General features: G+C 42.0%; 1 protein-coding gene across 1 annotated transcript in view; it reads right to left on the reverse strand.

Annotated features, from left to right (window-relative positions):
• LOC5501752 overlaps window positions 1–13711 on the reverse strand; it is a 49739-nt gene that overhangs the window by 4903 nt on the left and 31125 nt on the right. The window contains exons 12-14 of the mRNA XM_048732372.1: window positions 12773–12794; window positions 2458–2494; window positions 1840–2362 (exon numbers count right to left, since the gene is read on the reverse strand). Of these exons, the coding sequence (XP_048588329.1) occupies window positions 1840–2362; window positions 2458–2494; window positions 12773–12794 (582 nt within the window). The remainder of the gene's footprint in view (window positions 1–1839; window positions 2363–2457; window positions 2495–12772; window positions 12795–13711) is intronic.

Here is a 13711-nt window from a genome sequence, read left to right on the forward strand (position 1 = left end):
CTTATAGATACAAAAAAAAGTTACAGTAGGATAAAAAACAGATCAAGCCACAAGTGTAAATCTAAAAATGTGACTAAATTACAAATTATTCTAAATTACCTGATTCCACACTCTACTTTTCAGTGCACGGGCTATAGGATAGCTTTATTCAGAAATGATGTTTAATATCTTGTTAGTGTTACGAGATAACGCGTAGGGAATACAGCCAGTTTAGGTAGGAATACGCCCTTTATTCAACATTAACAAGAAACTAGACATCATTTTGGAGTAAAGCTATCCTATAGCCCGTGGAAAGTCGTATGTTTATTGGAGTGTATAAGCACACTTTACTTTCGTATCATGTAAAGGATGACAGGTCATGGCGTATGTAATAAGTTGTAGATATTGTTATTGAAGATCGGTCTATATTCACAAACCAAAGCGCGCGGTTGTATTAACTGACTCCATGAGTATAAATAGCGAGGGTTACTACATAAATATCAACTGCCTTGTATGTAGTGTGCGTTCCTAAGAGGTTGAACGAGCAGATTTTTAAAAGGGCTCAAATTAGAGCTGCTTTTTTCTTCGTGACCGTTATTGCATACACTTGATTAAAAAATCTTGTAACGCCACCAAGTTTTTACTTAATCCTTCAATCAATTAACATCACTTTGATAAAGTCAAATATCGTAATAAAGCCCCAAATACAGCACACACATTAGATATAGACATCCTCCTTCTAGAGATTTCACCAAACGTTTACCTTTAAAAAGGAACAGTTCTTCTAGCACGGCAAAGACCACAATGAAATTTACCATTAATTTAACCTCCGTTATTCGCAGGAATCAAACGCAATCTTGGGGCCTGTTCCGGGGGGTTACCTTCACATCGAGGATGCTCCACCTCGCGAATTATTAGCATTTGCTAAAGTACCGATTCAGAAGATTTTTTCAATCGTGTGAGAAGCTTAAGCGACAGGGGTATTAGAGCTGCATGGCTACTTTTGGTGACCAGGGCACCAATAAAGATTGGGTGAAAGGCAAATTAAAAAGAACTTTGACGAGGGAGATGAAGACAGGGAGGGAAAAAGGGTTGGAATGACTAGAGTAGTGGTAAGGACGCACGAATAAATATGGGAATGACGAAGAAAAGTGACTTTTTATTGTAAGTTATCAATTATGTTTCATGTAACCGGGTAAAGAATTGATTACAACAATAAGCATACCATGCAGGATAAAACTAACGTCAAATATAATTAGCAAATTAGTTCATGTTGGCAGTAACCAGGAAGCGAGCCTCTGTAAACCCACACTGTGGAAGACGTGTTGTTTCAGGTCTACACGATAGGATACCTTGGTTGCGCTTCCAAAGATAACTAACCACTAGCAGCAATTGAAAAAGTCCATAATATTCGGAGGTTTCTATTGAAACGGCATTAAAACGTATTTATTTATTGTTCCTGGTATACTTTACCGCGTGATAATAGCGAGAGATAGCATGAGTATCTTTGTTGATATATCCAGTTCATGTGAATGGTAACATAGGGTAACACGGTTATCTCGACCAATGGTGATATAAATATACCTAACGCGTTGTGACTAGTGACTAAATCTTTGATAATATTTACCTCAAGTGTACGTGTACGTGTACGTGTGTATTTTCAGCTTACGCGCTGGTATTATCTTTGTACGTGATTACAAGGATCTGCGGGACTATCTTACGCGCTAGTGGTATTTCTAGAGCCTAGCCGTTGATCACATGGATCCGCGATATGAGCATCTTATGCGCTAGTAACTCTACTACCTACCCGTTGATAACATGGATCTGTGGCTTTAGTCCTGTTCAACTCCTGGTACTCACTCCCTCTTATGTCTGTGCCTACTCCCCTCTCGTCCCTACCACCAGACCTGGCCGCAATTCGTGTCCTAGGATGCAGTGGGGCATACTGCGCATTCTCGCTGTGTTGTCTCGTCGCCTGTAGAGACTGGTACACTTCATGTGGTAAACCTCGTTTTCTTGTGCTCTCGTAACCTGGCTCGCCTTTATCACCTGTGCCGTTCCTTGCTCTCCTCGCGGGTGTATTCTGTCTACTCATTCTAGTGCTATCGACGCTATCGTACTGGCGATTGCCTGGTACATGCTGATCACGTGATGGGTTGTTGTTTATAGCTTCATACTGCGTTACATTGCCCCCTTGCGTTACATCATCGTATTGCGTGACGTTTCTACGGTTGGATGGTCGTGCTTGTGTATTGTTCACTGGTTCGTATTGTGGAATGGGGTCAGGGGTGGGAACCTTATTTTCTGATGGGGCGACCTCATAGTCTCCCATCTCTGGGACTGTGTGCTGGTCTTGGTTCGCTTTTTCTTGCATTGCCACATTCTGAATAATAATAGATTGTTTATAACGTTGTTTATTGGTACCTCACTTCTCAAGTCGTTGTATGTACTCTAGAAGAAAGAGAAATAAATGTTTACCTGGAATCCAGAGTAGCCTGGGTTATCAGCTTCAGGTCTGTTGGGAAAAGGTTATGTTAACTCAAAAACAAGAATATGTAACGATAGCTGGATAGTATCAAGTTTTTCATACCTTCTTTTCCTTGTTGTAAGATCTGCAAAACAAGAAAAGAATAACACTTTACATTTCGTATTATAAATTTAGCTTTGTGGATTTTTAAAAGAGAAGGAGGGCGGGGGTTTACCCTGGCTCCTGGGTACCATAGGCTCCGAGCTTCGCGGCGACAACGTTTTGGCTTCGCGGCGATCGCTCAAATCGTTGTCGCCGCGAAGCTCGGAGCCTCTGGTAACCAGGGTAGGGGGGGGATCAAACAAGTTTTGGGGTTTCTCCTGGGGGGTCAACATAGTTTTGATGTTGACAAAGGGGGGGTTGTACAGAAAATGCAAGTGGAGTGGGGCTGAATACCTACCCCCCCCCCCCCCCCCCCGCGGCCATAAATAATGAACACTCTTTTAGTACTTCTTCGAGGATGGCTGAAATGGTACTCGACATAAAACATATAACATAAAACAGTAAACATATCTGACGGACTTACCTGCCCTCTTCAGCACCACGATGTAGACAATCAGACCAAAGATCACCAAGAACAAGATAGCGACCAGCACAGCGAGACCAACAATGGTGGAGTTCTGATCATTTACCTCGACAGCTGGAACATAGTGTAATATAGACCGTATAAGATGCATAAGGTAGAGTTGTAAATGTGACGTAGCGATATTACTCTCCTGGTGTCTAATCACGTGGCAAACTCGTTGATCTGAACGGAGTTATCCTGGCAGTCACGTGACAAGAGCTTGTGCCTGTTAGTTGAGATAGACCTGATGATCAACTGAAAAGCACACGGACCTGTGGGGGTGGTACTGATGCTCACGTGACTAGCACATGTACCTGCGGGGGTGGTACTGATGCTCACGTGACTAGCAAATATACCTATTGGGGTGGTCCTGATGATCACGTGACTAGCACGTGGGGATTGTCCTATGGTAAGGTGACTAGCACACGTACCTGTGGGGGTGGTCCTTATGATCACGTGCCTAGCACACGTACCTGTGGGGGCGGTCCTGATGGTCACGTGACTAGCACACGTACCTGTGGGGGTGGTACTGATGGTCATGTGACTAGCTCACGTACCTGTGGGGGTGGTCCTGATGGTCATGCGACTAGCACACGTACCTGTGGGGGTGGTCCTGATGTAGACCGTGTCACGCCTCGTGTTTTCCCGCACCGACACAGTGACCTCCACCTCGTACAGAGTGTCAGGCTTAAGATCATCCAACACGCATGACAGCGAAGCTGAACTACTGACAACTGATGACGTCACCCAGTCACGTGACGCTCCAGCTAGAGGTCTAGCGCGCATCGTGCACTGCGCATTACTATAAGGCCTTGACCACGTGACTTTGATTCTTTGATGGGTAGGCCTGACATCATCAAACTTTGGCGCCTGTTGAGTATTCACTAGAAGAGGAATGGCTTCGATAAATAAGCTCTATAAACCCAAGCCCATATATAAGCTTATAAATTAGTCTTTATGTTATTAAAGGTAAGAAACCGAAAGGAACTAATGCTACAATGATGTCGATGATAATGCAAAGGAATATATAATGATAACAAATGATAACAACGACAAAGACTAGCTTCTTACTTTGCTGCATCTTGACATTTGTTTACGACAATCGTTTGGCTTCTTAGCTATATAGATTAGTATTATGTATATGATTAAAGCAAGAAACCGAAAGGAACTGATGCTGCTATGATGATGGTGAATATAGTGACAAAAATAGTAACGACGATTACGACGATCTTCTTACCTTGCTGCAATTTGACACTTGACGGTTCAATCGTTAAGTTGTATCTTGGCGCATTTTGTAGAAGGGCATTCTTGAGCGGTACAAAGGGATCTGAGACGTTTGCTGGCGTTGTCAGGGTTACGTACACGATTAGATTGCCCGGCCTGGGATGGATAAGAAAAGAGCAGTCTGTGCATTATTCTAACATTTAATTATTACATTTACATGGTGTTGTTAAGGTTCTTACCCATAGCTCAAGGAGACCTTAGTCATACAAGTGGCATCGACGCTTTCTTGTACCTACAGAAATGTTAGGAGAGGTTAAAGCCGCATTGTCATCAGTTTACTGCCGCAGGTAAGACGGAAACCTCAACCGTTAAAAGACAAAAAAATCTATTCGAATCCGAAATATTTAACAGGCCATCCGCTCTAAATTATCAGTCACATCCTCAAAAAAACTTCCAATAGACACATAGCTTTCTATTATCGACCGGAAGTAAACTAGTGACAGTGCGACTTTAAAAGGTCTACAGTCTAAGATCTAGTAGATCTTACAACTCTCAAGCAGCAACTGGTTATTCAGGTTACCAGTTTTTCGAGGCTCGTTTTCATTTGATCGTTTGGTGGGTATTTGGCGTTTGTAAGCCGGAAACTTCCATTTCTTGTCTGCTCCGAGGTCGCTGCAACTATAAAACACGACTAAACGTTTAGAGGGTCTTGCAATTTAAAAGCCATGCTAATGCTTTTGGTTAGAGCGCGTGACACAACAGAAAAGTTTGAAACGGTTAAGCGCCCCAGTTCTTACCCACAGTGAATGTATGCCGAGATTTAGGGAAACCTTCCGCGTGACATGTCACCTCAGCTTCGTCTCCACTTGTCAATTCAACTTTGTAAGTGACTTTTCTTCCAGTCTTGCTGGTCAAATGTGATTGTAACTTTTTGCTGCTTGTCACACAGATCATGTCAGGGGGAGGGGTCTTGTTTGTTTCTATGGTGATACTGACAGCTGGTGACTTTATGCACTTGAGTGAATACCTCTCCATGTCGACATCTGTCAACATGACACGCATAGGATATTAAATCTGACTTAAATTGCTCTCTAGGAGGGGGGTTAGAGTGATTGACATTACATCGACCCCTCGGCATTAGACCCAAAGAGTCGACATCCCATAAACCTACAATTACCCCCCTCTCCCTCCACCCTTATCACATCCCTATTTTTCTTGTACCAGCTTATTTATTGCCTTACTATCAAAGTGCTCAAAGACAGCCACTTTACAGCCACTTACAATAAACCGCGATGTCCGTTGATTCTGAGCCACAGCCGTCAATCACAGTACAGTTATAAACTCCCCCTTGATCTCTGTTTATCGAGGGGAACGTGAGTGCTGGTCCATTCCCTTGAAGGGCGCCATCTTTGACCCAGTTGATACTTGCCGGATCAACAGCACTAGCGCTGCACGTCATCTGCACGTACGACCCCTCGCTCGTTGTGATGGTACGCGCAGGCGCAATGGACACAGACGAGTGGAATTCTGGGTATGAAATAAAGAATGATGTCGAAATATGACATTCACTCGCATGTGATAAATATTCACGGAATATTTTAATATTGGCTCCGTTTTTACTCTAAAACCAGCTGTAATGCTTGTATTGATCATACCCCGAGAGAACATTGATCATTATTGGTACTGTTTGATTGTTTGGTTTGATTGACTATACATGCTATTCCCCAAACGATACAGGATTTTGAGTTCTGGGCGGTCATAATAAGACTACGAAATCGACTGTAACAAGAGAACGCCGCTCCAGGTTCGTTTTCCATCATGAACAATCACTTTGATAAGCTGCATTTCCGCTTTTTTTTATCAATTTATAAGAAGAAGAAAGGATGTACCTTGCACAACTGTTCTAGCAGTGGCATTTTGTCCAGCTCCAGCAGTGCTGCTTGGGATACAAGTAAATAGCTGCTCGCCCAGGGTGTCAAGTAAAATTTCTTTAAAGACTCCATCTATTCTACTTGACAAATGACGGCTGTTAAGATACAGCGAGTACTGGTTCACTCGCGGATGCCCTGTCGCCGAACAGTTGAAAGAAATAGTGGAGCTACGGCAGTATGAGCTCGCTAGTGGAGAAAGACGTGTGTTTTCAGGTTTGTCTGAATAAAAAAAAAGAATTTGAATAGGATCACTATATAATTTTATGAAGCAAAAAATAATATGAGCACCCTTTACAGTCTATTAACAAACCAATCATCTTACAAATGACGATAATTGTCGTCGTCTTTGTATCAGCCGAACACTCGTTGCCGTTGTTCACGGTGCATGTGTAGGTTCTCTCATCTCTTCTCGTGATAGGACTGAACGTGTAGCTCCCGGAGCTGGTCAGCACCGACCCGTCTGGTTTGTGTATTGCTATTTTCAAAGGTGCTGTGCCTGACGCGGAACATTGCACGGTAAAACTGTTTCCTTCCACAACAGTTTGTGACGAGGTCAGACTCGTGATGCGCGGAGGTGCTATATTAAGAAAAGACATCTTGACTATTGCAGACAGCGCAAGAAAATGGTTGGCTATTAAGGCTTAGCTTTTGACCCTATTGTTTTCCGTTGCATGGGACTGGGGGTCAAGCGAGCAAAAAAATTTTCTGCTTGCGCTCAGGCTGATAGATAAAATGTATTTTAATACATTATTATTATTTAAAAATAATACTTTCTTGGAAAAAAAGAAGCTTATCCATTTGCCAAGCCGAAATGTAAGAGAAATTTATCAAACATCCAGCTACAAATATGCATCAAATGTATCGGTACAAAATTTACAAAGTAAGCTTACAATAGGCTGATGTTATTCTAGGGAGGGGAGGGGTGGCTCACATAAGGGAGTAGACTAGACCAACGCACGGCAAATCCCACGAGTTCATTTGGCAAATGATTAAAAAAGTTTCAATGCGTTTAGTTTAGTCTATTTACAGCACCCCTCGTTCCATTGGCCTGTGGAGTCCCACATACACACATAATACTACCTGAGCCACGTAAGAGGAGCAGTTTAAATATCTATACTTAATAGCAGTGAACAAATGAAAGCTGAATATTTAGCACTAACAAAAACTCTCAAGTGATAGTGAAGATTGTCAACTTTTTGTTACCGGAAAGGTTTATCATAACCACACCTTTAACAGTAACGGTGACGCTCTTGTTGTACCCATCTCCCGCTTCGTTACCGGGAACACACGTGACGATAGTCACGCCAGGAGTGTTAAGACGAAGAACGAACTTTCCGTTCATATTTGAGGCGAACTCCGTGCCATTGCGATACAGAGCGTAGGTTATGTTGTCTGGTTTACCCACCGCTGAGCAATTTAACAAGGCCACGCCACCAATACATACGGAAGATGCACTTGCTACCATTGTAGTGTTCTCTGGCTTATCTGGAACGAGATATCAGCTAATGCGGTAAGCAGGTAGGAACCATAGAGTGAAAACTTTAAGGAATCGAGTACAGGGAGTAATTTCAAATGAACAAAAAGTAATTACGTAGAGCGGTTTCAAAACAAATAAAGCTGCCACATTGTATTCTGGATTGCATCATCTGAATTTTTTTCTATCAAAAATATTTACTACCCTGTTAAGAACTCACTGCAACATGGGGGTGATTGTCCATTCATGCACATCAGCAATTTAACATTTTCCATAATAAAGACATCTTACAACAAATCATTTTGAGATTAAACGACTAGGCATGCAAGAGACTGAAAATTTATATTCTATATAAGATATTTCACGTATTTATCTTTAAAAGATATATTGTTCGTTTAAAGCCCTTTTTTGCACATTTTTGCAAATTTTTTTAAAATCGATGTGACAGAGAAATGAAGGTATTCTGCTAAAATAACGTTATACCACCGCAGAGAGAACTCTCATGTACCAATAAATGTAAAAGCATATGCTTACATCTCACTACGAGTGTCGCATTTCTGGTGTGGTTTCGTCCACATCCATCAGTAACCACACACGTGTAGACCCCTGACATGTCGCGGTGCACCATGGGAATGGTGTAGGACGGTCCGTGTGCTACGGTGTGCCCCAGTGGGCCGATCCATGTGAAGGTTGGTGGAGGAGTACCATCAGCTGGACACGTCAGGTTCACTTGGCCATGCTCGGGTAGGCTAGGACTTGATGAGGCTATATGAACGCTGCTCGGTGGAACTAAATAAAATCAACGCATAAAAAATGCATTTGTCGAAGTGAACGTATTTTTAAGAGCAAGAGAAAAGATAACTGGAGAGCTTAGGAATCATTTTTTGGTGGCTTTACAAAAAATGCCCCACTCCCTTTTCCTTAGAATGCAGGCCAAAGAACTTCGGTAGGTCAGCGGGCTTAAGAATCCGCGGGCGCCTACACAGGGGGGGCACCTCCTCCCCCCTTGAAGGTCAAAAAGTTGGTCATTTATTATTGAGGAATCTTCATATACGATGCTTTTTCCATATGATACCTATGAATGCGCCCCAGTACCCCCCTCCCAACCCCCCCTTCATCCAATCCTGGGTACGCGCCTGATCAGGACCATAATCATATCATATCTGTAAATTGTAGTGTAAGTTTTTATGTTATGGGCTTGAAGTGAGTACACTTTTCTATGTGGAATCGTTTGCCTGAGCCATAGCTTGTGCTCCCACCCAATACTCATGTTTATGCTACAGCACTGCAAATAAACATTAATAAAAATCTGCTACAACTCTTATGACCGTTCAAAACTAGATGAGCTCATTACCCTGCACTTTGAGTAGAGTATCTGACGCAGGCTGCCCAAATAAGAAGTTCTTTGAGGCGACACGACACTGTAGCTGTATGGTTCCAAATCCATCCTTGCTGTTGTTAACCTTCAGTGTAAACAACACATCATACACGGGAGATGAACCCGAGTACGATACCGACATTACTCGATCACTGAACGCTGGTTCCTTTCCTGTATTTGTTCCATACATCTGGACCGGTGATCCACCCGCTACACCCTGTTGCCAGATAGACACAGCTCCTATCTCTTCCCCCGAGTTCAGAGTCACTCTCCATGTCAGGGTAGCGTTCTCGCCATCGTCGAAGCAGACGGACGTGTTGTACTGCCACTGCCATGTACTAGGTGATGCATCTGGCGAATAAGAAAATGTGGATATTTTACTTGAACCAACTATCCCAGCAAATAGTATAAAGAAGGCAATGGACTGTGGGGTCGTTGCCTTATTTGTGTTTTACTGCCACTGCCATGTACCGATTAAAGAAAGGCGATTGAGGAAATCCTAAAAATTGCAATTCTGACAACACATGACAGGCGATGTGCAAATGGAGTTTGATTCACCTGTTGAAGTCATAACCAGGCACACCAAGGCGCCAACAAAGAATACCAGATGAATTGAACCCATCGAAGAAGATCTATCTTGGGCTCAACAGGAAGTAAATACTGTAGCTAAAATGTTTTGCATATGTTTACATATCTTATAATTAGGGGGTCGCTTGAATGCCCTTATGAGTTGTTTAGGAGTGACGAGCCAGCCAAGCATGCTTATAGATACAAAAATAAGTTACAGTAGGATCAAAAACAGATCAAGCCACGATGGTAATTCTAGAAATAGTTCTAAATTATTATAAAATATCCTGATTCTACTCTACTTTGTCAGTGTCGGGATTAAGAGTTTATTAGTTTTACGTGACGCAAGATAGCGTGAGGGAAATTACGTATGTTATTATTAGGTGTTATTGTCCTATCTTATCTGGAAATTAAGTAGTGATTTAATCTTGTGAACGTGAATAGCAGGATGAATCGTAGTAAAAAAGGAATGTAAATTATTTAGTAAATATCCGTTTGTGGGTAGATGAAAGAAAGCGCTGTATTATCCATTGATTGTAAGGGCGTAAAATTGGGGTATAAATAGGAAGAACATTGTATAGTTTAGTTATTGATCGTATTGATCGTTTTGGATTGGATTGATTGAATTGATTGTAAAACGTTGATCGTTGAGATTTGTATTGATTGTACGTAGCATGAAGTGCTAGTAAACGCAAACGCAAAAAAGTATCGAAGGAAATTGATTGCACGGGGAAACGAATTTCCACGACAGTCAGTGTATAAGACGACATATAGTCGTATGTTTATTGTAGTGTACTGTTCGTATCATGTAAAAATAATGAAACTAATATACAATGACAAGTGCTACAAAGTACATGTGACCAATTACTTGGTCAAATATCATAATAAAGCCCCCAATACAGCACACACATTAGATAAGACATCCTCCATCTGGAGATTTCTCCAAACGTTTACCTTAACAAGGTATCAGCTCTTCTTGCTCGGCAAGGACTGCAATGAAAATGCAAGATTTACCATTAATGTAACCTCCCTCATTCGCAGGAATTTAACGAAGTCATTCCGGGGCTCATTCTGAAGGGTTACCTTCACATCGAGGATGCTTTACCTCGCAAATCATTGTGTGGCCTGATTGGACCAAACGGACTTTGCCGCACCATTTACCAGATCAACAGATGGAGGAGAATTTCTTAGTTATGCAAATAATAGTTTAGACGGGGGTTTTGTAGTCACTGAAATAATTAGGACGTTTATGGTTGACGCTAATCCTTTTGGCATCTTGATGTGTCCGGCGAATTATTAGAATTATTAGTATTACCGTCTCAGAAGGTCTTTTCAGTTGTGTAAGAAGCTAACGCGACATGGATATGAGGGCTGCATAGCTACTTTTGTTGACCAGGGCACCAATAAAGATTGGGCGATAGGCAAATTAGAAATAACTTTGAGGAGGGAGATGAAGACAGGGAGGGAAAAAGGGTTGGAATGATTAGAGTAGTGGTAAGGACGCACGAATAAATATGGGAATTATTTTTATTGTAAGTAATCAATTATGTTTCAAGTAACAGGATTAAGAATTGATTACAACAATAAGCGTGCCGTGCGGGATGCAAATAACGTCAAATATAATTCGCAAAATAGTTAATGTTAGCAGTAACCAGAAAGCTAGCCTATGTAAGCTTATTGCCGTGGTTACACTAGGACGCCAACTGAGGTTTAGTCTCTGTTAACTGAATCCTGATTGGTCCTGGTTGACTTGCGTTGTTTCAAGTCTACACGTACGATAGGATACCTTGATTGCGTTTCCAAAGATAACTTAGCAGCAATAAGAAGAGTCTATAGAATTCGGGGGTTTCTATTGAAACGGCATTAAAAACATATTTATCTTTATTGTTCCTGGTATACTTTACCGCGTGATAATAGCGAGGAATAGCATGAGGATCTTTGTTGATATATCCAGTTCTTGTGATTAGTAACATAGGGCAACACGGTTATCTCGACCAATGGTGATATAAATACACCTCACGTGTTAGTGACATTGTATGTCACTGGAGGTATGTTCAAAATTTGCGTGATGATGATTTCTAGGTGACTAGTGACTATAAATCTTTGATAACATTTACCTCAAGTGTACGTGGTATTTTCAGCTAAAGCGTTGGTATTATCTTTGTACGCAATTGCAAGGATCTGCGGGACTATCTTACGCGCTAGTGGTATTTCTAGAGCCCACCCTTTGATCACACAGATCCGCGATATGAGCATTTCACGTGCTAATAACTCTACTGCCTACCCTTTGATCACATGGATCCGCGATATGAGCATCTTATGCGCTAGTAACTCTACTGCCTACACGTTGATAACATGGATCTGTGGCTTTAGTCCTGTGCAACGCCTGGTACTCACTCCCTCTTATGTCTGTGCCTACTTCCCTCTCGTCCCTACCACCAGGCCTGGCCGCAATGCGTGTCCCAGGATGCAGTGGGGCGTACTGCGCATTCTCGCTGTATTGTGTCGTCGCCTGTAAAGATTGGTACACTTCAGGTGGTAAACCTCGTTTTCTTGTGTTCTCATAACCTGGCTCGCTTTGATCACCCGTGTCGTTCCTTGCTCTCCTCGCGGGTGGATTCTGTCTACTCATTCTAGTGCTATCGACGCTTTCGTACTGGCGATTGGCTGGCACATGCTGATCACGTGACGCGTTGATGTTTATAGCTTCATACTGCGTGACATTGCCCCCTTGCGTTACATCATCGTATTGCGTGACGTTACTACGGTTGGTTGGTCGTGCTGGTGCATTGTTCACTGATTCGTATTGTGGAATGGGGTCAGGGGTGGGTCCCCTATTTTCCGATGGGGCGACCTCGTAGTCTCCCATCCCTGGGATTGTGTGCTGGTCTTGGTTCGCATTTTCTTGCATTGCCACATTCTGAATAATAATAGAATGTTTATAACGTTGTTTATTGGTACCTCACTTCTCAAGATGTTGTATGACCTCTAGAATAAAGAGAAAGAAATGCTTACCTGGAATCCAGAGTAGCCTGGGTTATCGGCTTCAGGTCTGTGGGGAAAAGGTTATGTTAACTCAAAAACAAGAATATGTAACGATAGCTGGATAGTATCAAGTTTTTCATACCTTCTTTTCCTTGTTGTAAGACCTGCAAAACAAGAAAAGAATAAAACTTCATTACATATATTATTGAAATGAGTAATCAAAATGCAGAAAAGCTGTTTCCTAGCGTTGTCAATAACATATTTAGGCTACATTTACTGCTGTTGAGCCGTGAACGCTTTCCCACAAATGACAAATTCAACAATGTTTATTACTCGGTAGTAGTTCATTTAAGCTTAACCTATAGGATCAATAAAACAACAACTGAAATATATGCATTTTTAAAATATTCTAGTACGACAGATTATTAGATAATGTCAATGTATAAAAAAGTCTGACTCGGATACCTTTGCTTTAGACACCCCAGCGAGTACCAGATCTGGGAGATCTATCTGACCAAGGGAACAGGACAATCTCATCTTTTATAAGGTATAGATACATATTCTTTACTGTTTCAAAACGCCACAAGGCCACATTTGATTTATGAAAATAAGAAGTATTATTTCTTGGTTGTTTTTTATTGCATGATTTGTTTATATGTATCTATATTCCGTATTATAAATATTTAGTTTTGTGGATTTTTAAAAGAGAAGGAGGATGGGGGTCTACCCTTGCTCCTGGGTACCATAAGCTCCGAGCTTAGCGCCGACAACGTTTTGGCTTCGCGGCGATCGCTCAAATCGTTGTAGCCGCGAAGCTCGGAGACTCTGGTAACCAGGGTAGGGGGGTCAAACAAGTTTCTCTCCGGGGGGGGGGGGGGGGCAACAAAGTTTTGATGTTGTCAAAGGGGGGGTTGTACAGAAAACTCAAGTGGAGTGGGGCTGAATACCGACACTCCCTCGGCCATAAATAATAAACACTCCTTTAGTACTACTTCGAGGATGGCTGAAATGCTACTCGACATAAAACATATAACATAAAACAGTAAACATATCTGACGGACTTACCTGCCCTCTTCAGCAC

This window comes from Nematostella vectensis, chromosome 9, assembly GCF_932526225.1.
Source record: "Nematostella vectensis chromosome 9, jaNemVect1.1, whole genome shotgun sequence".
Lineage (NCBI taxonomy): Eukaryota > Metazoa > Cnidaria > Anthozoa > Actiniaria > Edwardsiidae > Nematostella > Nematostella vectensis.